The following is a 25,685-nucleotide window of genomic DNA, read 5'->3' as shown; positions in this document are numbered from 1 at the left end:
AAAGTGACCCCCACAGTGGTCTCAGCAGTAATAGTGACCCCCACAGTGGCTCCAGTAGTAATAGTGACCCCTACAGTGGCCCTAGTAGGAATAGTGACCCCCACAGTGGTCTCAGCAGCAATAGGGACCCCCACAGTGGCCTCAGCAGTAAAAGTCACCCCCACAGTGGTCTCAGCAGTAATAGTGACCCCACAGTGTCTTTAGCAGTAATAGTGACCCCCACATTGGCCCCAGCAGTAATAGTGACCCCCACATTGGCCCCAGCCGTAATAGTGACCTCCACATTGGCCCCAGCAGTAGTAGTAACCCCCACAGTAGCCCCACTGGTAATAGTGTCCCCAACCGTGGCCCCCAGTAGTAATAGTGACCTCCACAGTGGTTGCCGTAGTAATAGTGACCCCCACAGTGGTCTCAGCAGTAGTAATGACCCCCACAGTGGTCTCAGCAGTAGTAGTGACCCCCACAGTGGCCTCAGCAGTAGTAGTTACCCCCACAGTAACCCCAGTAGTAATAGTAACCCCAACAGTATCCCCAGTAGTAATAGTGACCCCCCCCCCCCACAGCAGCAACAGTAGTAATAGTGACCTCCACAGTGGCCCCAGCAGGAATAGTGACTTCCACAGTGGTCTCAGCAGTAATAGTGACCCCCCCCCACAGTAGCCCCAGTAGAAATAGTGACCCCCCCCCCCCCACTGCGGCCCCAGTAGGAATAGTGGCCCTAATAGTAAGAGTGACCCCCACAGTAGTCTCTGTAGTAAGAATGACCCCCACAGTAGACACAGTAGGAATGGTAATAGTGGTAATAGTGTCCCCGACACTAGCCCCAGTAGTAATAGTGACCCCAACAGTATCCCCAGTAGTAATAGTGACCCCCACAGCAGCACCAGTAGTAATAATGACTTCCACAGTGGTCTCAGCTGTAATAGTGACCCCCCCCCCCCACTGCAGCCCCAGTAGGAATAGTGGCCTTCACAGTGGCCCAGGTAGTAAGAGTGACCCCCACGGTGGTCTCTCTAGTAATACTGACACCCACAGTGGTCTCCATAGTAATACTGCCCCCACAATGGTCTCAACAGTAATAGTGACCCCCACAGCAGGAATAGTGACCCCCCACAGCAGCCCTAGTAGTAACACTGTCCCCCAAAGTGGCCCCAGTAGTAATAGTGTTCCCCACAGTAGCCCCAGCAGTAATAGTGTCCCCCACAGTAGCCCAGCAGTAATATTGTCCCCAGCAAAATCAATATCAGTGACCCCAACAGTGGCCCCAGTAGTAATAGTGTTCCTCACAGTAGCCCCAGTAGAAAAAGTGACACCCTACAGTGGTTTCCATAGTAATAGTGACCCCTTCACAGTGGTCTCAACAGTAATAGTGACCGTCTCAGTAGTAATAGTGACCTCCACAGTAGTAATACTGACCCCCACAATGTTCTCAGCAATAATAGTGACCTCCACAGTGGTCTCAGCAGTAATAGTGACCCCCACAGTGCTCTCCATTGTAATAGTGATCTCCTCAGTGGTCTCAACAGTAATAGTGATCCCACAGTAGCCCCAGTAGGAATACTGACCCCCACAGCAGCCCCAGTAGTAATAGTGTCCTCCACAGTGGCCCCAGTAGTAATAGTGTCCTCGTCAGTAGCCCCAGCAGTACTAGTGACCCTAATAGTGGCTCCAGTAGTAATAGTGTCCCTCACAGTAGTCCCAGTAGTAATAGTGACCCCAAACAGTGGTCTCCATAGTAATAGTAACCCCCACAGTGATCTCAACATTAATAGTGACCCCCATAGTAGTCCCAGTAGTAATAGTGACTCCCATAGTGGTTGCCGTAGTAATAGTGACCCCCACAGTGGTCTCAGCAGTAATAGTGACCGCCACAGTGGCCCCAGTAGTAAAAGTGACCCCCACAGTGGTCTCAGCAGTAATAGTGACCCCCACAGTGGCCCCAGTAGTAATAGTGACCCCTACAGTGGCCCTGGGGTAGTAATAGTGACCTCCACAGTGGTTGCCGTAGTAATAGTGACGCCCACAGTGGCCCCAATAGTAATAGTAACCCCTACAGTGGCCCTAGTAGGAATAGTGATCCACACAGTGGTCTTGGCAGCAATAGGGACCCCCACAGTGGCCTCAGCAGTAAAAGAGACCCCCACAGTAGCCCCCGCAGTAATAGTGCCCCCAACCATGGCCCTAGTAGGAATAGTGTCCCTCAAAGTAGCTCTGGCAGTAACAGTGACCCCCACAGTAGCCCCCAGTTGTAATAGTGACCCCCACAGTAGCCCCAGTAGTAATAGTGACCCCCACAGTAGCCACAGTAGTAATAGTGACTCCACAGTAGCCCTAGTAGTAATAGTGACCCCCACAGTAGCCCCAGTAGTAATAGTGTCCCACACAACTCCCCTAGTAGTAATAGTGACACCCACAGTAGCCCCATAAGTAATACTGACCCCCACAGTGGCCCCCGGTAGTAATAGCAACCCCCACAGTTGCCCCAGAAGCAACAATGGCTCCCACAGTGGCCCTAGTATTATTTCTATTACTACTGGGGCCAATATAGGGAACACTATCACTAATAATATCCCCTTTATCAGCCCCAGTAGTAATAGCGTCCCCCTGAAACCCATATACTTACCTCCTCCTCCTCCAAGCGTCGCTGCTCTTCTCTTCAGCACTGGTGTGGATGCAGTGTGTGCATTCGGACGCCTCCTCCCCTCTGCTCTCGCGGAACCAACGAGGAGAATCCTGGGTGCACACTGACATCACAGTGTGAACCGGGATCAGCGCCCCTAGCAGCGCCACTAAATGAATACCGGTCGGGGAGCTGCGGAACCCTGGCTGGTATTCACTATCGTGGTGAGTAGCCGCCGACTCAAGCGCCAGCAGGGAGGGCTTTGCACGCCACTTCTGGCACGCGTGTGATAGGTTTACCACCTCTGCCCTAAATCCTTCCCTTCTGAAGTCTGGGATAACACAGAGCAGCTGATATGATACTCAATATGAGGATTCCTTTTCCTTAAGTGCATCCTGGCACTGGCTTTGGGCGCTGCCAGGAAAACCCCTTTATTGCCAAATTTTGAATGAAATCCAGATAGGCGATAGCTACAATATTCAGTTGCCTTTTTAGGGTTTCTTTGGGTACAAGGACCAACCAAGTGCACTCAGCACCCTGACCTCTGAGGGTTTGGTTAGTGAGCTGTCCGCCATTTGTCTCCACATGACTGATAGCTGGGTCTAGTCGTGTAACTGATACTTGGAATTATCTTTGCATTATGTGGCCATGTTATTTGGGAACTGTATGGCATTATTATTTAGGTATAGTGTCATTTATGCTGCTTGGACACTGTATTATAGTAGCATTGGACAATAATACTGTTGCAACTTTCTACAATTTTCTAATATACTTACTTTTTCAATTTCCTGCTATTTTCAAGATGTCAGCTTGCTGTCAGTGAATCCAAACATTCACTGTTTAAACTCAGAAGCTGTAACCATGTCTGCTCATGTATAATTAACCTCATTTCAAGAGACAAAGAGTTCTGATAGCCATGTACCTGCATCAGTCAGTCATGTTCAGAACACATGTTCAGCTACTGCATATAATCCAGAAAGTTTCTGTTCACTATGAGCAAGCAGAGATGTTGCAAATACTTAAATACACAGTACTGTATATTTAAAAAGTTTCACACATCCTATAGAAGAGAAATAAATGGACTCTGTACATCTCATCCAGTTCTTTTTTTAATAAGAGATTCCAATTATACACAATTCCCAGGTTCTTGCCATGTTTTATAGTCCGGTCATTTTCTCCAGTTCTCCGGTCTTGATGGGTTTTTACCCACTGTGTATGTGTGCTGGAGATGTCCAGGAAATGCTGATCTGGATTTGCCAGCTGTGACTTCTCTTGGACCTATGAAATTATAAAACAAGGGACACAAGTATGAAGAGAGTTAATGTTAGATATACAGATATACAGAATGACATAATTGAACGGCTGTGATTGGTTAATTGAGCGCAGGCTCTGATTGGCTGACACAACACTCAATGAGCCAATCAGAGCAATTACTTGCTGGAAGCGGGGTATTCAAGCCCCGCTACCAGCAAAAACTGCTCTGTCGGCATTCAAGACTGCACGGACGCCTGCAGCAGCGCCACAGCCCAGTGCGATGGACCCGAACGCCATCTACTCGGTGAGTATTGCTTTTATTTTTCTTTTCATGTAGTATAGCTAGGGTTTATATTTTAATCCCTGTCCCCTCCTTGAAAATCAGGATAGGGCTTATAATTGGGGGATGTCTTATTTTTGAGGAAATCCAGTAGTACAGACAAGGAGTCCTCCGATTCTGCTCTTGTATGAAGTTTCTTCATCTTTCCACCCCTGTTGCGTTTCGATGGATTACTAGTTGCCAACTACTAATTGCATCTATAGCAATGTCCATGTTGTCACTCAGCTTTCCATAAACCCCAAATATCACATGGATATGCATACTTATGTAGAGTTACATCATTTAAAGGAGTTTTCCTGCACTTTTATATTAATCACCTATCCTGGTTATCAATATCAGATCAGAGGGGGTCAAACCACTAACACACCGGCCGATCAGGGGCCGCGGTGCCTCTTCATTATATACCAGGCACAGCGCCTTACATTCTATAGCAGCTCAGTGCTATTCAGTTGAATGCAAAAAGGCCGCTAAATAGAGCTGAGGCAGCATACTCGCTAAGGAGAAATACTCGAGTATTTGCCCAATACGAGTACCTGCCCGCTCATGAGAAAAGATTCGGGTGCCAGCGGGGGTGAGCGCTGTGTTGCAGGAGGGAGAGAGAGAGAACGCCCTAGCAAAAATATTTAACTACCCTACCATAGGTATACTAAAATCCTAAGGGCCTATGGGCTTAATCTCCATATTATACACACACCTACTATCAGCCCAAATCAGCCACAACCCATTAGCCATATATGACAAATGGAAAACCCACATCCCTGCATTATTGCCAGAAGACTGTCAGGACATGATGGACTCGCATCTAAATGTATCCCCAGCTATTAACAACTAGCGGATACAATTATATATTGCTCATCAGTTCTATTTAACTCCGGTTAGATTGCATAGATACCTGGGCAGGATCCCCACGCCAGAATGTCATAGAGGTCACAAGCTAAATGCAGGATTTTGGCACTTAACATGGGAATGCTCTCATATCATAGAATTCTGGGCAGATATCTTTACCTTTTTGTCTTTACTTCTATCCTTCCCCCTTAGTTTGGACCCAAAGATAGCATTGTTCAGTCTAATGGATGGGGAACTATGGCTGCATTACTCCCGGGCTTTCCTTAGAGAAGTCTTATTCCTGGCCAGGAAGACAATTGCTATGAGGTGGATGGCTGTGGGGTCACCCTTTATCTTGGGTTGGGTGAGATTGGTGGATGCAATAATGCCTTGCGAAAAAAACAATACGCAGGGGATGCCCTAACATATGTAAAAAAAATATGGGGACCATGGCTCAACTTGCACTAAACACTATAAATTGACTCACTCAAACAGTCACATATTACATGACAAAGAGATAAAAACACATACCGTGTTTCCCCAAAAATAAGACAGTGTCTTATATTAATTTTTGTTCAAAAAGGTTTAACTTTTTTACATGTATAGCTGCCTGGACACTATTTAAATTGACTTTTTAAATTAAATATTAGCAGGGCTTAATTTTGGAGTAGGGCTTATATTTCAAGCATCCTCAAAAAGCCTGAAAAATCATTTTGCATCTTAAAAAAATTCTGGAAAACCATGCTATGTCTTATTTTCAGGGTATGTCTTATTTTCAGGGAAACAGGGTAGAAGCCAATATGTTTGTTCAAGTGTTTACGGCAATTCATGTTAACAGATTTAGTTCAATTCCTGTTATCATAAAAGGGAGAAGAAATCCTTTTTCTCTTCTTCTGTTTTGTATGCACACAAAAAAATATTGTTCAAAATTTGCACAATTATGCTCCTTTTACCAACTTTACAATATTTTGAATAAAACAATGGACCGAGACCATTTCACGTAAACCATCCCCAAACCATAACGGAACCTTCACCGTACTTAACTGTTGGTGCAACACACTCAGGCAAAAGCCGTTCCTGAAGCATTCTCCACACTCAGTTACGTCCATCTGATGTGAAGATAGAGTAGCACCATTCATCACTCCATAAAACATTCTTCCATTGCTCAACAGTCCAGTGACGACGTTCCTTGTACCATTGTAGATGGGCTAATGCATCTTCATTGAGAGACCTTGCCACACATTTGCAGGATGAATGGAGGGAAATACCAGCTGAAGTGTACCAGACTTTAGTAGAAAGTACACCACTGAGAGTCCAATGTCATTAGGGCCAAAGTAACCGCACTCAGTATTAGCATAGGGTAATAAATACTACTTTTGATTCTTGCTCAGATGTCCAATTACCTTTGGTGAGATAGTGTATATAGATTTATATAACTGTTATAGAACTTAGTGGAGGCTATATGAATATGTCCACAGTGAGCTCCCCCAAGTGGCAGCTATAAGGGTGGACTATCACGTTGGCAGAAAAATACACCACAGACAAATCCACTGCATAATCTGTACATCTTAGGCTGGATTCACACAGGCGAGTACGATATCAGTCTGAGGAGCTCAAACAGATATCACATGATTTGCTGAACATGCAACTTAAACGCATGTTTTTCACATGCATGAAAATCGCATGCTACTGCAATAGAAAAATATAGAAATCACACTTGCTTAAAAATCACATCTGAATGTAAATGCATTTTTTCCCTCCCATACAGAATAATAGGCGAGACTGTCTGAAAAATAGCACATACACATGATTTTCGTGCGAGTTTTATGTGTTTCGCAGTGCGTAAATTCGCACCACTAAAATGTCCCTGTGAAGCACCTTTCCATGCAGATTTTGATGGGGATTTGCAATGCAACTGCTGTGAATTTCACCCTTTGCAGCTCTGCAACTATTATTCTGCAAATCCACATGTAATACATGTAGATTTTGCAATGGTTTGTCGGTGGTGTATCTATAAGCCACATCTGAGTCCACCCTAACATTGTCACAGCAAGCACGGGAAGCAATTTAGTGCTGTTCCACTTAGACCACTGACCTTGTATTAGTCACATGCCTGGCCTCTATGGCAGATACATTGCTACCTGTTTCCCATCTTCTACCTGCTGTGTTCGTGATTACTGTAAATCTAGAAATCCATTTGTGAGTTAGGCAGATCAGGATAAATGGTGCCCAAATAGGACAAAAACTGAGTTTCAGTGGATGGAGGACGGAGAACGGCGGCATGCTCTATCGAATGTGAATCTTGGTCCTCTGCACTATCTCCATCTAAACCCTTCTATCAAACATTTATGCGCTGTGCCTGATGGACGAGTGGATGTTTCATTGTATTATATAAGAATGAGCTCATCATTTTCCATGAAGCATATGCATTACATAATCTTATCGTTAGTGTAACGTATTTTCTTACAGATTGAAAAGACCTATAAACTACGCAACACTGGAAACATACGTGAGCATCAGAATAACCCTGGAGACCGGTCTAGCTGTGTAATAAAATATTCATCGCCTCAGTAATCCCAATTGTTCTTTTCTATGGTTCTTATGTTGAAAGATGTCACAGATGTATTATGGGGATAAACAGTAAGACGAATAATATATGGGGCTGCGCCAAACGCTCTTGTACATGAGATTGGTATTGTGCAATGATCTTAATATTCAATAGGGATTAGCAAGCATATATATTAGGAGCATAGCAACCCCTCTCAGTACACACCTATGAGGCCAAGTTTTCCCAATATTGCCATCATGCATAGGGCTACAATATGTAATGGGACCAAGGTAAAATATAGCTATAGTTTAAATTAGGGAATATAGATAGAGGTGGACCCCTGTCTATGACCCAAAACAGAGAGCCGCTAAGTGTTATATGGTTGCCTATTTACTTGGACGCCATGTAATACCACATCTTTACTGTAGTGGCTTGTAGGCTTAGGAGGAGACCATGGCCATATTGGTGCATAATTATAGGGTGTAGACAAAGTTGGGGACAACCCAAGTGGAAGTTATGACATCAGGTCAAGTCTTTCTTCTTCTCTTGTTGGTGGGGATGTTTTTACAGGGGCTGACTGACCGGCTCTTTCAATAACGAGATAATCAGCAACCGGCTACAATGACATCACCGACAACAAGAGCGAGGAGGAAGACTCCATACCACGTGACCCAGTATCAGAGCAGGCTGTAAGTATAGCTGCCGGCACCACTGGAACTGGACTGGACAAGTTTTTCTTCCCCCAACCATCCCCTTTAAATTACGGTAGCTACCATATGCTAAGACAGAAAAGATATTTAACTGTCGATTTCTCAATTTGATGTGTTTTCTGTGAGGTGGAAACACTCATTATTAATCATAAGCCACAAATGAGTGGAGGGGAAGGGGATCGCCAGGTATTGATCCCAGAGATTGGCATCCTGTGACCCACCCCCACCCCCTTTCCATACATATAAAGTAATGATCATATTACTTTGGGGAAAGAAACTTGTTCACTGCAAAAAGTCAACTATTAGTTCTATAGATAAGACATATAAATAGATTATAGGAGCCAATGACGTCCAATGGGAAATGCAAAGTCAAGGACAAGAGTTCTCAGGGCTGACCTTTGACTCTCTTGTGTAGAACTTGGCCTTTCTCTGGTCCTGCGTTGATCTGTTGGATCCTACTTGGAGGTGTCCGGGAGATTTGAAGAACCTGAAGAGGGCCATCCTCTGAGAAGAAAAATAAGTCATACTTGTAAGTAGCGCCTTTTACAATTGTGGATTTTCTGCCAGGATCAAGTACTGATTGATGTTTTTCCAAGCCATCCGGCACTCATTCAGCTCCATTAACATGGAGCAATCAGCACTACAGTATGTGCCCAAATAATCTTTAATGTGATCGTTGAGGCACATACAGTTAAGGCCCATTTACACACAATGATTATTGCTCAAAATTCACTCAAAAGCAATAGTTTGAGCGATAATTGTTGTGTATAAATGCCCCCATCCTTCACTCTTCGGTTGAACGATGATTTTTAGCTGAGCATAAAATCCATCGTTTAGCCAGAGAGAAGATAACACAGACCAGATGCTGTGTTTGCTGTCCATGGTGCTGTATTCTCATTGGGAGCGCTGATTACATTGTATTCAGCTTGCAGCCCTGTGGCAGAATAAAGGAGCTGAATACAGAGAACAGACTATCTGCTGTTCTCGGCATACAGGTCCAGGAGGCTCACTTACATACAAGTGAAGGTGCTAAGCTGCTAATGGACATTAGTGTCCATTAGCAGTTTATGCAAAACAATCGTTCAAAACCTTTAAAATCTTTTAAATCTATCAATAAAGATATTTGATACTCTCCATAGCATACTTTCTGCTAACATCTTATGCACTTCAGCTGGTATTTACCTCCATTAATCCTGCAAAGGACTGTCGTGTTCTCTCAAAGAAGGTGCATCGATCCGTCTACAATTGTGCAAGGACCGTCATCATTGGACAGTTGAGTAACGGAAGAACGTTCTATCGAGTGACAAACCATGCTACTCCGTCTTCATATTAGATGGACATACCTAGGTGTGGAGGATCCTGTGGAATGCCTTTTGTGTGTTGTGCCAATAGTATGGCGGAGGTTACATTATGGTCTGGGGATGTGTTACATGGCATGGTCTCAGTCCGTTCGTTGTAGTGGCAAGAACAATGAACATGGAAGATCTAAGGAGCCTTGACATTCTAGACAATAAGGTGTTGCCAACAATATGGTAATATTATGGGAATAGTCAGTAATACTTCCAACAAGACAACGCATCTTGTCACAAATCCGACACTGTATTATGTTGGTTTGAGGATATGCACGTTCCACGATTGGACTGGCTGCACAGAGTCCCAACCTGAACCCTAATGAATATCTTGGGGATGAGCTAGAACCTCAGGTCAGGAAATATGAATAGCATTTATTTTCTTGGAGAGAACTTTCCAGACTTTCGCAGGATGAGTGGAGGGAAATACTAGCTGAAGTGTATCAGACGTTAGTAGAAAGTAATGCATAGAGAGTATCCGATGTCATTAGAGCCAAAGGAGCCCACTAAGTAGTAACATATGGAAATAAATACTACTTTTGATTCTTGCTCACGTGTCCAATTACCTTTGGTAAAATAATGTTGCTATAAGGAGTGCAGAGGTATTAGTCATAACCAGGCCTTAGTACTTGAGGGGTCCAAAGGCCTCTCTACCACATAAGAAGACACCGGTATTATAAATGGCACATGCTAGGTGGGGGCTCTGTTACAGATTTGGCACTGGGGCCAGGAGCTTTAAGTTACGTCTCTGCAGAAGGTCTAAGCCTAAGGAATATCTCCGTGGTAATGTCACTGTGACATAGTCATGTCCTCATAGACAACACGCCATTGCATAGTTATTAAAGCATGAAGTGAAGTGGACCCTAATGGATATAGAGAAAAATAACTTTATTATTTGCTAACTTACTTTATGTCGATGATGGCTGTAGCCAACTGGGGATCCATAAAAAAATTCTGCTATGGGGCCCAGAACTATTTGTTATGCCATTAGATGTTGTAGAGCCTGGAAGCACTAGAGGTTCCTGAGGTGCTATGACCTGGTTCAAATTACTATCAATTAAACCCTATAGCTGTGCTATTGACATGTATAGTCCAGGCTGTTATGTGCATAGCAATAAAAAAAAAAGAACTTAATATACCAGATCGTTGATTGCAGTTCACTTGTATATTGGATTCTGGTGGGACGTTGCTAGGAAGACTTTTCTTCACCTTAGACCTCACAAACGTCTTCGTTTTCAACACAGCCTTGTCTTTAGAGGTATTCTGTGGTGATTTGGTTGGTAATCCACAACATGGTGATGTCCGGTGACTTCTACGATTTACATGTGTCAGCTGAAAGAAAGTTTCACTATAACCATACATTCTGTATTATCAAAAGCCATACAAATGTGGATTCATGAGTAGGACATCATTTTATATTGATCATGTAGTTCTTAGGACAGGCCATCAATGTATGATCAGTCAAGGTCCCACCTCCTGGACTACTATCAACAGAACAAAAGGGACAACAACGCTTGCAGTACCCAGCGCAGTGACATCCATACCAGTGTGGTGGTGTCTGGTACTGCAACTCAAACACCAAGTGAAAGCAGGTAAGCATGGTTTGCGTTCTGATGATGGAGGTCCTGGAGGTGGGAACATCAATCCACACAGAAAATCTGCAGAATTTAGGCTATGTTCACATGAGGCGGATTTGCTGTAGATTTTTTGTGCGGACCTTTCACATTACATATCCACAGCATTTACAGTAGCAGGAAAGTGGGTGAGATTTTCTAAATCCTGTTCACATGCTGTGGAAAAAAACCTGCACAAAACCTGTGTGGAAATTGACATGTAGTGTGGATTTTAGATCCATGGTATGTCAACTATAACACCAGATTTCTGGTGCAAATTCCACCTTTGCTAATGAGTTACGTACCAAATGGTGCGGTTTTTGATATGGAATTTCTGCATTGGATCTGCCATGGAATTTCCGCTGCAGACATTCCGCAGCAAATCCATCCCATATAGACATAGCATTACAGTACAAGCCAATTGGCTGGTTTGTTGGCACATTTGCACAACATTAGAATTGGACAAACATATATTTTTTTTTAAACGGGTTGAAAGTGAGCGTCAAACGAAAAGTAAACGAATAGTAAATGATGGCTATGCATTTAGATATAACGATTATCGCGCATTTTTGTTCGTTTGAATGAATTTTGCGCGAAAATCGTCTCGTGTGACTGGCCCTTTAAACTCTTGTTATTACCTGCAGACTGCTCTTTCTTGTATCTGTTCTTGTGTTCTTTACTAGCCTATAATACAAACCTATTTTGCTAAGGGTGCCATCAGTCTCTGCTTTATTATTACGCTGAATGAGCTTATGCCAGAGGAACACAAACACCAATATATATAATCCCTGAAGTACTCAACGACCCCTGAAGTCACATCTATGGGAACATCTTTTGCACCTTGGATGTTTTTGAGTTGAACAGGTTTTCTGATTAGAGGTGGAAATTAACCTTGATTCCCCTCGCTATGGAGGCTGAAAGAGTAAGTGAGTCATACAAGTGTCGTATTGCTTATCTAAAGGGAAAGCATAAAACTAGAGAGAGTATAATAAACCTCATCTGGCCTCATGATTGCGTTATCAACTAAACACAGCTATGTGCCAGTCCTGAGCCTGGAAAATGGGGAGAGGTGGAAAAAGACGTGGTGACCTCCTCCACTATATACCACCAAAACGTTTCATGGATTTGCTCGAAAAAACGTTTGAAGATATGGTGCCTGAAGGAGGCTTCCCCTCCCGGGCTGGAAAACACCTACAATGTTACTGGAGAAGAGCCCTGGGGCGTGTTTCAAATAACGCAGGAATGTGTGAAGCGGACAGGGGAAACCCAACTGGGTGTCGGCCTTCTGATGTAATTATCTTCCTAATCACAACCTATTGGTGAGAAAGTTGGGGACTGAAGAAAACGGACCGGAGGAAGATTGATGCTTCTGAACTTTGGTGCTGGAGGAAACTCCTATGAATTCCTTGGACCGCCAAGATCACAAACAAAACAGTCCTGGAGCATCAAACTAAAGTTTTCATTGGAGGGCAAAATTACGAAACAGAAACTCTCATACTTCGGCCGCATAATGAGAGCTACTTTATTAGAAACATCAGTAATTCTTGGAAGGGTCAGCGGTAGAAGAAAACATGGCGCCAAAGAAAGCGCAGGCTTGTTACTATCAAAGCCGACACTAACATGCGAATGATCAAACTGAAAGAAGCCGCACAAAACAGAACTGCGTGGAGAGGGACGATCCATAACGTGTCCAAGAGTCGCCCCGACTACACGGATAAAGAGAGAATAGTTTTGTAAAAGTATCTGTCCCCCTCCTCATATACAGTATTAAGAGTTGGTACAGGATGGGCTTCAGTGCATGACCTCTACGTAAGTCTACAGCATGGGCAATCCCACCTACTTCTGCCTCTGTTTTTCCCAATACGACCTGCACTATACGCACATGGTTGTAATATACATAACAGTGTAGTTACCTGTGAAGAGGTGGCTTCAAATGAATGTGATCTGTTACTCCAGACGCTTTTTTGGATATGGAGCTTCTTGGCACTGGCCAGTGAGAGGCGTTTGGTGTCCTTATCTTTCCTTGAAGTTATGGCCACAAGGCTTTCAGTGCTCACAGCCTTCCTCACAGGTTGATGAATTATGATCCTTGGGGTCTTGTGCACATGCAATGAGGAGTGGACATTTTCTTTCTTTAAGATGAATGAAGACTCAGTGCTGGCAACCTTTGAATGCCTTCTGGCCGCAACCAGGGAAATGCTTTTTGTTCCAGTGGCAATCTCTTCCAGGGCTTCTGGGCTAAGTGGCAGGACTGATAGAGAGCGTCTACGATCAGTATCAAAGGAATCTGGGAATGTTATGGTTGGTGTGCTTCCTTTAGAGGGATTATTAGCTGTCTGATGGAAGAACAAGTAAAATAACAGATCATTGTTCGGTCATCATACAAATCTTGTAATGATAATGCAAACTTAATGAACATATGTTGACCCATAGCAAACACATGCATGGACCACATTATAGTGTAGCTTATTCATTTATCCAAGTGTTTCTATTCATTAAAGTTTTCCAAAAATTATTTTTATTTTATTTTTTTTACAGGGGACAGATAATACTATAATATAGAAAATAAAAAAAAGTCACTCTTACCCTACCAATGGCTTCTCTAGACAAGTGCCACCGCTCTAATCATTACTGTTCTGATCTCAGGAGTGACTGCAGTTCTCAAGTGCCATTCCTCACTCAGTTAATCACTGGCCTCAGTGGGCATCTGTATATGAATGGCATGTGGCCTCTGCAGTCCCTTCTAGAATCGGACAGATAGCATGGAAGAGGGAAGCCTTGATGACTATAGCTTTTTTTATTTTATTTTACATTCAAATCTGCTCCCTGTGAATTTTTTTAATGTAGGAAGACCCATTTAAGAAGAGCACCAGCCCATCTCTCTCTCTCCATTTGCCAAGGATGCATTACTACAATACCATACAGTGCAGAGATAGCAATGTTGTACAATGCCTGAATAATACCAGCATACAGCCTGAATGTCCACCCCATTATGCGTAGAGACAATTAGGATACAGCTGCTGATTTTAAGCCACATAGTGTCCTCAATACAATACTTGTGCCGTGAGAAGGTTTTCAAAGCCATCCAAGGAATACTTGAAAGTTCTTTACATGGAGGAGAGGTTGGGTATTGAGAAAAGCGAAGTTTGCTTGTCCTCAAGGTCATGAAACACAGGACACAAGCACCAGGACTGACTGAACATTTTATGGAGCTGGTTGGCACCAATGAGTAATCAGCCCTCTGCCCTTGCTACAATCCAGAGGTGGTTGCAACCACAGATGTAGCCTCCACAGTATTCTTGTCCATGGTTGCTCTTTAATATGGCCACCACCAAAGTGTTAGGTGATAAATATGGACCGGTATGGGGTAAAACCAAAATTTTTAACACTCAGAACTTAGTTACCAATAATCATACATCCAACTTTGCTATTTAAGACTTACTGGGGTCCTCAAATGGTGAAAAGGCGTGAGACTCAAGGCAGAATTCTGTCTTGTGGGCTTTAATCCAGGAGTTGATTTTGAAGTCCTGCAGTCACTGAAGTAAAAAAATTGACCCATCAACTTTCCAGTTTAATATGCAACAGATGTGAACCCTGCATTGGGTTGTCATCTAAAACGACCTTATAGGTAATTATATCTTCTGAGATGTGTATGTAATGGCTCATATGTGGATGATAACCTTTCATATAGATCAAGGTAATGCTCCTCATAATTATAGAAGTTGTACAAAATTAGAAAAACATGACTGTTTTCTTCCAGAAACAGAGTCGCATCTACCTGGCCCATTGGGATTGCATCTCTGCTCCATTGAAGTGAATGGGAATGGGCTGTCATACCACACGCAGCCTGTGGACAAATGTGGCACTGTTTTTAGAAAACAGAGGGCCAACCTACTCTTATCTAGTCCTCAACTATCACTTGAGGAGAACCAAACTGACAGCTCTGTTGTTATGCTGACTGCTAGATAAGGAATAGCAACAGGAAAAAAGATCCAGGAGCCGGGGGTCCAGGTAGGTCGGATTGGGAACACAGTGTTTCAGTGGATCAGACTCTGACATAATAATGAACTACAAAAGGTCCAGCAGAAGACAACCCCATTTGGATTCAGTCACTTGTCATTAGGATCTATTTCTTGTGGGATGAGGGACAAATAACCTATACAACCTTACTTATGATATATTTTGTATGTACAATGATAACTGCAAAGATGTAATTTACCCGTCCCCAGTGTGCAACATACATATATACAGCGCAGATTGGGTGTCATTGAATGTAGCTGGCTGGAGAGCCAAACCCCGCTCTATATACAGCTGGGGTCAGCTGTCTTTAAACGTTATCCAATACATTATATGGTACATTACATGGTATAAATCACAGAAAGAAAGCATATCAATTAAATAAAATATCCCAGCAGCGGCCAAACAGGACAAAAATGACATGAGCGAGTTTTTCTCCCCTTATACAGTCATGATAATCACAACCGCATAACGGGACAAATCGAAACCAGTGATTTCAATAGGATTTCAGTGATTTTGTGTTTTCATTATTGGAATTTCTCAGACGTGAATACTACAGCCGAGAAAAGACAGGACCTGCCATGTAGTGAATACTACGTGCGGGAAAGCTCAGGCAACACCTAACTACCCGCTTTGGCGCAGAGTTTGAAAAGTTGGCAAAGGAAAGGAAATTCTCCTTGTTCAGGCACAACTATGCTCCATAGCGGTGAGCGTAGTTGCACCTACGGCAGTGTGTTTTTGCTCTGATATACTGATACATTATACACGTACAGGTGTAGAACCACATCCCGCAGCATGCAGACAGACAAATTGCTATATGGAGGAGCATTGCACAGGTGTTATATACAGATGAACAACCACCACATACAAAGGGTGCCAGACCAACTCATACGTGTGGTGCCCCATAGCATATTAATGATGCCACATATGATTCAGCAGATTGCCCAGCACTTGAAAAATGAAACACACTAATATTGAAACCCCTGCGTCCCCTAGCATTTAAAGTCAGACTGCTTGCTGAAAAAATAACAATAGATATCTGTAAATACAAAGTATTGGTTAAAATTGTGGACAAAATAGGAAGCCCCCCCAAACCAATGTCAAGGGTCCTCATCCTCTTTCAGGATCTCTGTGATTTTTTTTCTAATGCTAGTTTAGGGACCCACAAGAGGATGAGGACCCTTGATGTTGGGTTGCAATCAAAGTACAGCCCTAATTGCATAATATGAACATCTATAGAGAAGTGAGATTAAAGTTCATATACCTGTCTGATTCAGTGGTATAAGCAGACAGGTTGTATCTGGAATGGTGAACACCACACTTCTTGTCACTTACTGCTTTTTCAAGCTGTTCTATATCCAGATGCAGGAGCGAACACCCACAATTCTCGGAGTCAACCCCATTTTGCACTGTATTGTCCTGTAAAATAATACCACGATGACTTGAAGCGGGTTAAAAATAAAAAGAAATGTCTATACAAAAAAAAAACGTAAATAGGGCAAGCATCCGGTGGCAGATGCCAGGGCATACTGGGCTTGGTAGACCATTGGAGATCATGGTAAACACGCTCTACACTTGTGAAGCTGTGGTACACTAAACAGAAGACGCACTGACACTATTGCCCAAGGGTGACATATAGTATTGCTCATCTTGATTGGTCAGGTGTTAATATCGCCCCGATTCTAGCAACATCGAATCAGGTAAGTCCGTAATGCCTGCTGCAGAGGTCCTATGGAGAACTGCTGCTTCCTGCACACAAGCGGAAATTTTCGCTAGCGGTAGAAAAATCGCAGCATGCACCAATTTTGTGCGGATTTCCGCATGGACAGCTTCTATTGAGGTCAATGGAAGCCGTGTGTCCCGCAGCCATTCCATATTGAGCACTGCAGAAGGGTCACGGAATCCGTGTCATCGCCTAGCGACGGCACGGCATAAACTGTGCTGCACATGCGCACCAGGCAATGCTCCCAAAGTACAGATAAAGAAGAATCCGGACAGGTAAGCAGGGTCATCGGCCAGGCACAGGGTCAGATCCAACTACGGGATCCCGCATGCTGGATCCGACCCCGTCGTTTGCAGGAAGCCTTAGCTGATAAGTTACATATGTAAGCAAACACTAAATAAAATTAAATAAATAAAAAGGAAACATAATGAAAGCAAGAGGTTGGGGCCTTGTCAGTAGTTGTGATGGATGGGCCAAGTTAGTACTTCACGTGACTCCCACTGAAGCAACAGTTCCACGTTCTGCAGGAGGCAACACACATCTCCTGCAATCCCTTATGGCTCCTGCACATGGGCGAATTTGATTTGCAGAATCCGGGGCTGGCGGCTATCTTCAGATTCCGTTACCAAATACCACCCATAGCCTCCTATGGAGACCCGCTGCTTCCTGCACACGGGTGGAAATTTCCGCTCGTGGCAGAAAAATCGCTGCATGCCCAATTCTGTGCGCATTTCCATTCAGAGCACTGCAGAAGGGTTGTGGGATCCGCATCATCGCCTAGTGATGGTGCGGCTTTATCTGTACTGCGCATGCGCGACGGCTGGCGCTCCCATAGTACAGAAAAAGAAGAATCCAGGCAGGTGAGTGGGGTCACCGGCCGGGCACAGGGTCGGATCTTGCTGCGGGATCCTGCATGCCGGATCTAACCCTGTCATTTGCAGGAGGCCTTAGAAGTGGTTCTGCCTGTGCTTTACATTCGGTGGCCAGAAAAATGCCCATAATAATAATAATCTTTATTTATGTAGCGCTAACATATTCCACAGTGCTTACAAGACAGGGTAAATAAAACCACAGTTACATAGTAATCAGTTGATGGAGACAGTAGGGGTGAGGGTCCTGCTCCAACGAGCTTATATACTACAAATAATGGGGTGATACAGAAGGTAAAGGGGCCTGAGATGTGCACGGTATGGCGAGGGGGAGAGTGAGGGGTGCTATACACATAGACAATGGTCAAATTGAGCCATATAGTGGCTGAATCAGTATGACTGCAGGTGCCAGTTGATTATGGCTAGCAGGAATTGCAGTCACTAGGTCAGGGAGCATGTTATCAGGCAGAGTACAGAGGGGTTTGGTTTAGGGGATATGGTATGCCTCCCTGAAGAGGTGCGTTTTTGGAGCACACCTGAAGTTTAGTGTGTCAGTGATTGCCCGGATAGTTTTTGGTAGCGCGTTCCAGAGGACAGGTGCTGCCCTGGAGAAGTTTTAGAGGTCTGAATTAAAGGGGCACTTAGTCTGATTTCATTAGTAGAGCGGAGGACGCGGGCTGGGTAGTGAATTGAGATTAGGGAAGCAATGTAAGGTGGTGTGCTGCTGTGGAGGGATTTGTGGATGAGGGTGGCGAATTTAAATTGTATTTTGTATTTGATGGGCAGCCAGTACAATGACTGGCACAGGGCAGTGGCATCCGAGTAGCAGCTGGTCAGGAAGATGAGCCTGGCTGCTGCATTCAGGATGGATTAGAGAGGGTAGAGTCTGGTGCCGGGGAGGCTGATCAGCAGCGAGTTGCAATAATTGAGCCAAGAGTGGATGAGGGCAACAGTAAGCGTTTTTAGCGTGCCCACGGTGAGAAAAGGGCGGATTCTTGTGATGTTCTTGAGGTGCAGCTGACATGTTTGGGCAAGAGATTGGATATAAGAGGTAAAGGAGAGATCGGAGTTGAATATAACCCCAAGGCAGCGAGCGTGCTGTCTGGGAGTTATGGTGGTGCCACACATTGAGATGGAGAAGTCAGGATGAGGTCGGTTAGTAGAGGGCGGAAACAGGAGAAGGTCAGTTTTAGAGAGGTTCAGTTTTAGGTAGAAAGAGGACATAGTGTTAGAGACAGTGGACAGACAGTTGGTGGCATTCTAGAGAAATGGTACTGTAATGTCATGGGAAGAGGTGTATAAATGGGTGTCATCAGTATAGAGATGGTACTGACAGCCAAATTTCCTGATGGTTTGTCCAATAGGGGTTGTAGAGATGGAGAAGAGGAGGGGACTGAGAACTGAGTCCTGGGGGACCCCAACAGCAAGGGGAAGAGGAGGGGCGGTAGAGCCAGCAAAGCAGACAATGAAGGAGCAGTCAGATAGGTAGGAGGAGAACCAGGAGAGAGCAGTGTCCTTTTGTTAGGAGTTTATGGTTAACAGTGTCAAATGCTGCAGAGAGATCGAGGAGGATCAGTAGGGAGTAATTGCCCCTCAATTTGGCCATCAAGAGGTCGTTTGACACTTTAGTTGAGGCGATTATTGTCAAGTGTAGGGGGCAGAAGCTGGACTGTAGGGGGTCAAGAAGAGAGTTTTCTGAGAGACAGCTTATAAGGCAGGAGTTCTAGTAGTTTGGAGATGAACGGGAGGTTGGAGATGGGTCATTAGTTGGCAGCATCGGTCGAGTCAAGAGTTGGTTTCTTTAGCAGTGGGGATATGATAGCGTGTTTGAATGAGATGGGGAAGATGCCAGAGAAAGATTGAAAGTGGTGAGAGTCGAGATGACCACTGGGGAGAGGGACTGGAGGAGGTGTGAAAGAAGAGGGTTGCTAGCACAGGTGGTGGGGCAAACAGAGGAAAGCAATCTGGAGACTTCTTCCTCTGTCGTTGGTCTGAGTATAGAGAGTGAGCAGGAGCTAGATGCCGTACTGACGGGACTAGGGTCAGGGCTTGTCTAGAATTGGGAGGTTATTTCCTGCTGGATGTCGTCAATTTTCTTTTTGAGATAAGCAGCCAGTTCTTCAGCACTGAGATCAATCACTGGGGGCTGCAATTTTAGGTGGAGAAGGGAGTGGAAAGTGTCAAAGAGTCATTTAGGAAAATGCCCATAGGAAAAAAGCCCTCAGAAATATGCCCACGGCCATGACTGCCCATAGGAAAATTGCCCACATGCACAAAATAATAGTTTATTAATGAGGTTTTATAACAACAATAACCAAGGTGTATTAAACATTAATTGCACACATGATAAAATACAATTATTTACTGCAAATTAGGCAATCTCCCTAAGTACTCGGAGATCCTTTTACACAGAATTATTACCATTCAAAAAAAATCAATCAAACGAGCAAAAATGAATGTTAATCAGAGGGCCCTATGCAGCACCTCAGAATACATGTTATATGCGTGTCTTGTACTATTGTCTTGAATGTAGAATAAGCCAGATTTATGTGTATTGGGTGTTTGCAGGCATGAATGGGTTAATGTCTGGTCATGTCTGGAAAATGTATCATTATGTCTGTTTGTGGATTGGTTGTTGATCATGTGATGGGTGTTGAATTATGTTGGTGGAGAGAGAGGTCAAGAATCAGAGAAGCAGAAAATCTCAGGGTCTGGAGTTGGAGTGAAGAGAGAGGAGACATGGAAGAGTCAGAGAGGAGATGGTCTACCATTCCCGCCTGGGCTCAGTCCTGCAGAGAGACTACCGATGGCCTCCATCTCTAAAGAGACTGAAAGCCTGGAAAAGATAGATGCGCGTGGGTATATAGCGTAGGTACTGCATGTATCCGGAGAAATGGAAACCGCTGCTTAGAGAGGACAGAGTGAGTGAATGACAGTGGAGAGACAGTTTCCCGGGAGAGAAATCTAAAAGATAACTTAGCCTGTGGATTATACAAATGCCGCAATAGCCTTTACTGCCCCAACCCTACAAATTGTTTCTGTACCATGACTGTTTTGTTAATCTCCATTTTCAAGAGTTGAGCAAAAGGAGCAAGACCGCTCGTTCCCGGTTTTGTCTTTAAAATACTTTTGTGTGTGTGGACTACTTTATTTCACTAAAAGGATCCGCAGCAGAGAAAGGAATGGTGGTGTCACGAGTGACAAACAGGACTACACGTAACCAAAGTTACCGGTTTCGTGATCTCCCACTGAGGTAATGGGGTCTGTCCCGAGCTACCCTTAGGCGAGGAGACAGCAGAGCCCCGTGACAAGGCCTTTCTCTAGTCTGCTGACTCCTCAGCTGAGGGCCTGCTCCTCGGCCGCTGCAAGTGTGAATGCAGCCAACAATTGAACTGTGAACAAAGGATCATTTGCTTTTCTTTTATCATTCATTTCATGCCGGCATAAAAAGTATCGTTGGCTCGTTCACTTTATTTCCAATTGTTCAGTCCTTCTTATACAGTGAATGTGAATGACTGAACGACTTCTCATTTGGACTAACCAACAATGTATCTGCTGTATAAACAGGCTGCCCGATTGAATGAGTGAACTCTGACATCATTCCCTCGTTCAAATAAGAAATCGTCAGGTAGTCCTGTACAGAAGTGGCAATCATGTCATACAGTGCCTGTGCATTAGCCAGTGTTAATTTATGGCACGCCAGGACCACATGCCGAACCACATGCTAGGATGACTGCAGTGGAATAGAGAATTTAGTGCATTGTGAAATCCCTGACAACAGTTTGTAGTTTTTGGTTACTGTTCCAGGGCTGCATTATGATGATTCCATATTCTTATAGGAAAATAAGCATTTCTACCACCTGTACCCACAATATATGTAGAAGGCTCCTCTCCCTCCCAGCTAACACCAGCCGGCGGCCAATATTTCTACATGCACTGGTGACTAGCTTCTGTCAGATAAGGAGTGCAGATAATGTAGTAAATGTTCCTCGCAGACCTATGTAAGAGTCCATTTAGAGGGGACGAATGTTGGGCAGACGATACCCGACACTCGTCCCTGTGTGTCCCCGCTGGCTCGCTCACAGAGTGGCCAGCAGGGCGGGCAGGGAATCTGCAGGAGATTTCTCTCCTCACCCTCCCCCTGCCCCTCTCCATTGACATAACATAGCGGCCGTTCAGTACTGAATGGCTGCTACTTACACTGAGCGATCAGCTCATCGTCCATCATTTATGCAGCATAAACGATGGACGATGAGCTGATCGCTGATTGTTCAGTGTAAATAGCGGCTGTTCAGTACTGAACAGCCACCATGTTAGGTCAATGGAGAGGGGCGGGGGAGAGCGAGGAGTGAAATCTCCTGCTGCTCCGCTGTGAGCCAGTGATATTAGCTCCCGTGCAGCAGCACAAGAGCTAGTATGTGCAGGAATGAGTGTCGGGCATCGTTTGCCAACACTCATCCCGTCTAAATGGGCCTTAACCCACAGCGAGCACAGTGATGACTCATACACCGCTGTACACTATTTTCCTATGCAATTTAGGGACTATAGCAGCATTGGGGACCTTCTGGAAGGCAAATCAGTGAACCTGATTTTCACTCTCTTTGACTTTAAAAGGAGTTGTAAGTGACCGTCCTGATTCACAATAATTTTTGTGAAATTGGCATGATACAGACACGACCTGATTATTCCACTAATCGCTCATCACTAGTGACACACCTGGACCTGACCCTGACCAAGTGGTAGACCCTAAATGGGCAAGGTTGCTCAAAAGTGGATAAACAGCAAATGCATAAAAGTAGCAGCAAATACAAAAGACATAGTCATAAGAGTGTCCTAATGTACAGATGTAACAAACTTTAACTTGCCACTTTCAATGGCATGTCATGCGTTAAATGTCATGTTAAAGTTTGCTTAGTCTGTAAACATATGAATAATGTAATAACACTATATATGTTAATGTATGATGATATACTTTAAGTCTGCCTGATAAAAGAGAATGGAGTTGCTCCAGACGGCTTATCGTTCCATTCTCCATCTCCCTTGAGTATGATTGATGAAGCTTCTCCAGCAGCTCCGGACTGTGAAGTCTATCATCTATAAAAGTAACGGATCACAGATTTGGAAATGGAAATAAGGAAACACAGAATTGCATTATACAAATAAAACATTACTCAAAATGCAAAAAGTCTGGTGAGACTGCCACTAAACCAAATACTTTTCTCCAAAGGGTCCAGGCAGCTGAGAAGCTGTTGGTTAGGGTCGCAGTACTGAAGGTCACCAGTGGCTTTTTTTTACCGTAACAAAATGGAGACTCTACAGGATTTATCATCTCTGCAAAAAGGCTTAAAGCGACCCTCTGGTTCCAGGACAAAGTCTGTCCCAGGACCAGAGGGCTGGGGGGTCAATATTACTTGGAGTTTTTCTTCTCTGCCATCACTTCGATCTACCAGTTCCGGGTCCTGCTTTCAGGCGACCAAGATGTTCAACACAATCTTCAGATTACCTAATCCCACACAGCGCATTGGTAGTGTTAGACTACTCATGAGCTATACCTGTTCTCTGATTGGTCAGAGCTGCTCATATGACCAGTCCTCACCAATGAGAGAGCAGTGCACAGTGTGCATTAGGTAGTTAGAGAACTCCTGCAGTCCATCTTGGATGTCCAAAAACAGAGTCTAGGGCCTTCTAAAAGCCATCAGAGCTGCCATGATTGTTAATTAAGACATGCCTGTGGCATGTCTTAATAGGATGTCTGTGAAAATACAGTATAATGCAATATCATAGTATTGCATTATCCTGTATAAGTAACCAAATAAGCAGGTTCAAGTTCCCTGTGGGGACTGAAGAAAAAGAGTCGGTAAAATATAGAATTTTTAATTACTATTTTAAAAAAAACACTTTTCCAAGTTGTTGGAATGCTATCAGAAAAAAAATAAGCAATGCCAGAATTGCGCTTTTTTGGTCACCTTTCCAAGGAAAAAAACTAATTAAAAAAGATATCAAAAAGTTGTATTTACCCCAAAACAGTATCAATAAAAAGTGTAGGTCATCCTGCAAAAAACAAGTCCTTAAACACCTGCTTCGAAGACAGCTAATTGCTTTCCTCCTTCTTGTAGAAAAAACACGCATGAACTGACAAGCCTAGCATGCAAGTCTGTGGGGAAGGGCGAGGGGGAAATATTCCTAAGATCTTATTCACACGAGCGTTTTTACGTGACTATTTAGCCGTGCTAAAACGTCTAAAAATTGCAACAATGTGAAGAATTGGATTCCAACGCATTTGTTCACATTGGTGATTTTCGAGCGCGTGAAAAAAAAACGTGCCATCAAATCTCCAACCGATTTTTCTTGCAGCATCAAAAGATAGGTTATGACTAGAGATGAGCGAACGTACTCGGTAAGGCCGATTTCGCAATCGAGCACCGCGATTTTCGAGTACTTCACTACTCGGGTGAAAAGTACTCAGGGGCGCTGTGGGTGAGCGGGGGGTTGCAGAGGGGAGTGGGGGGGAGAGGGAGAGAGAGAGAGAGCTCCCACCTGTTCCGCGCTGCTACCCCCCGCTCCACCACACCACGCTCCGCCCCCCGGCGACCCCCGAACCTTTTCACCCGAGTAGTGAAGTACTCGAAAATCGCGGTGCTCGATTGCGAAATTGGCCTTACCGAGTACGTTCGCTCATCTCTAGTTATGACCTATCTTTTGAAGAAAAACACAGGAAGCTCCTCTAGACTCCTATGGGAGCTAGAAGAAAAAAAAAAGGATTGAGAAGGAGTTTGCCTGCGTCTAGCGCTTGAAAAAGAAGAGAGCTAGCTCTATTTAATCTAATAGAAGCCATTCTGCCGACCGACGGAATTCCACGCTGCAGCGTATTTTTCCTGTGATACGCCCATGTCAATGGCCGAGAAAACACTAAATAATTTCGAGACTCGATCGCGGGTTTTCTTCTTTATCGCAATTTTCGTCCGTGTGTGGCCAGCGTGCAAAAAAAGCACAAGCTCATATGAATGAGGCATAAACAAAATAGATTATTTCCAGAATGTGCCATTTTATCAACAGCAATCATTGCTTCCCTTATACATGCCATGGCATTAAACTGCAATCTCCAGGTGAGTATGGCCAGCATTAGCTCGCCTGTTTTCTCCCTCCTTTTCGTATTTAGGACTATTTGTGATTATTTATTGTCACCTTTTATTAGAGCCTTTTGCAGATGTATGATTTTTTCACAAAGGGACTTGTACTGTTGATAGCTCAGGATCACAAAGTCCTTCTGGTACAGTACACTACTGTCTTTGCAGGCGCTCTGGGCCCGTAGTTCTGTATTCCAGACCTGCAACTCATGAAGTTTGTGCAGCAACTTAAAGACCTCCTGCTGGTCACTACTGAGCTGCTCTGGGATCATCTGCTCCAGCTGAGCCATTTTCATTTTAGCGCTTTCCCAATGTTCCTCCAGTTCTGCCTATAAGGAAAAGAAGTCTGTGTGACATGCTGATACCACATACCTACAATACGGCCAAAATAATGTCTAAGGCAAATTACCAGAATTGGTTACCATTTTTGGTGTAAAGAATGATCCCTTTGATGCTAGTGTGAATTACACCTTAACTTGGCAGGAGAGAGCATGCATATTATAGAAGCAGCCAATGAAGCTGCTATGGAGCTCTAGAAGAATAAGCATTCAGATTTAGGCTTCCCCAAGCCTGTTCCTTATGGGTGTTGCAAACTACAGAACCTTTACATATGTAAAGAACGAAGAAGCCAACCTGAGGGTCATGCCTCAAGAGTAAGTAGGAAGGAGGAGAGAAGTAGTGCTTTGCCCT

The 25,685-nt window shown here is 44.1% G+C and overlaps 1 protein-coding gene and 1 long non-coding RNA gene across 2 annotated transcripts in view; both read right to left on the bottom strand.

The window, feature by feature from the left end:
• Positions 1-3,766: 3,766 nt before the first annotated feature.
• On the bottom strand, positions 3,767-13,342 carry LOC136576817 (uncharacterized). Its single transcript, XR_010786409.1, has 4 exons — positions 13,173-13,342; positions 10,786-10,978; positions 8,694-8,801; positions 3,767-3,898 (listed from the first exon to the last, which is right to left on the bottom strand). It is a non-coding gene; the product is annotated as an uncharacterized lncRNA (long non-coding RNA).
• A 148-nt stretch (positions 13,343-13,490) lies between these two features.
• The window catches only part of LOC136577921 (kinesin-like protein KIF19), a 50,683-nt gene continuing 38,488 nt past the window's right edge, over positions 13,491-25,685 (bottom strand). Inside the window, exons 14-18 of the mRNA XM_066577839.1 lie at positions 25,054-25,324; positions 22,841-22,962; positions 16,612-16,695; positions 14,702-14,795; positions 13,491-13,595 (exon numbers count right to left, since the gene is read on the bottom strand). Coding sequence (XP_066433936.1) covers positions 14,793-14,795; positions 16,612-16,695; positions 22,841-22,962; positions 25,054-25,324 — 480 coding nt within the window. The 3' untranslated portion in view covers positions 13,491-13,595; positions 14,702-14,792. The remainder of the gene's footprint in view (positions 13,596-14,701; positions 14,796-16,611; positions 16,696-22,840; positions 22,963-25,053; positions 25,325-25,685) is intronic.

This window comes from Eleutherodactylus coqui, chromosome 8 (assembly GCF_035609145.1).
Source record: "Eleutherodactylus coqui strain aEleCoq1 chromosome 8, aEleCoq1.hap1, whole genome shotgun sequence".
In the NCBI taxonomy this organism is placed as follows: Eukaryota; Metazoa; Chordata; class Amphibia; order Anura; family Eleutherodactylidae; genus Eleutherodactylus; species Eleutherodactylus coqui.
Note: the sequence above shows the minus strand (reverse complement) of the source record. Positions and strands in the feature narration are given on the sequence as shown.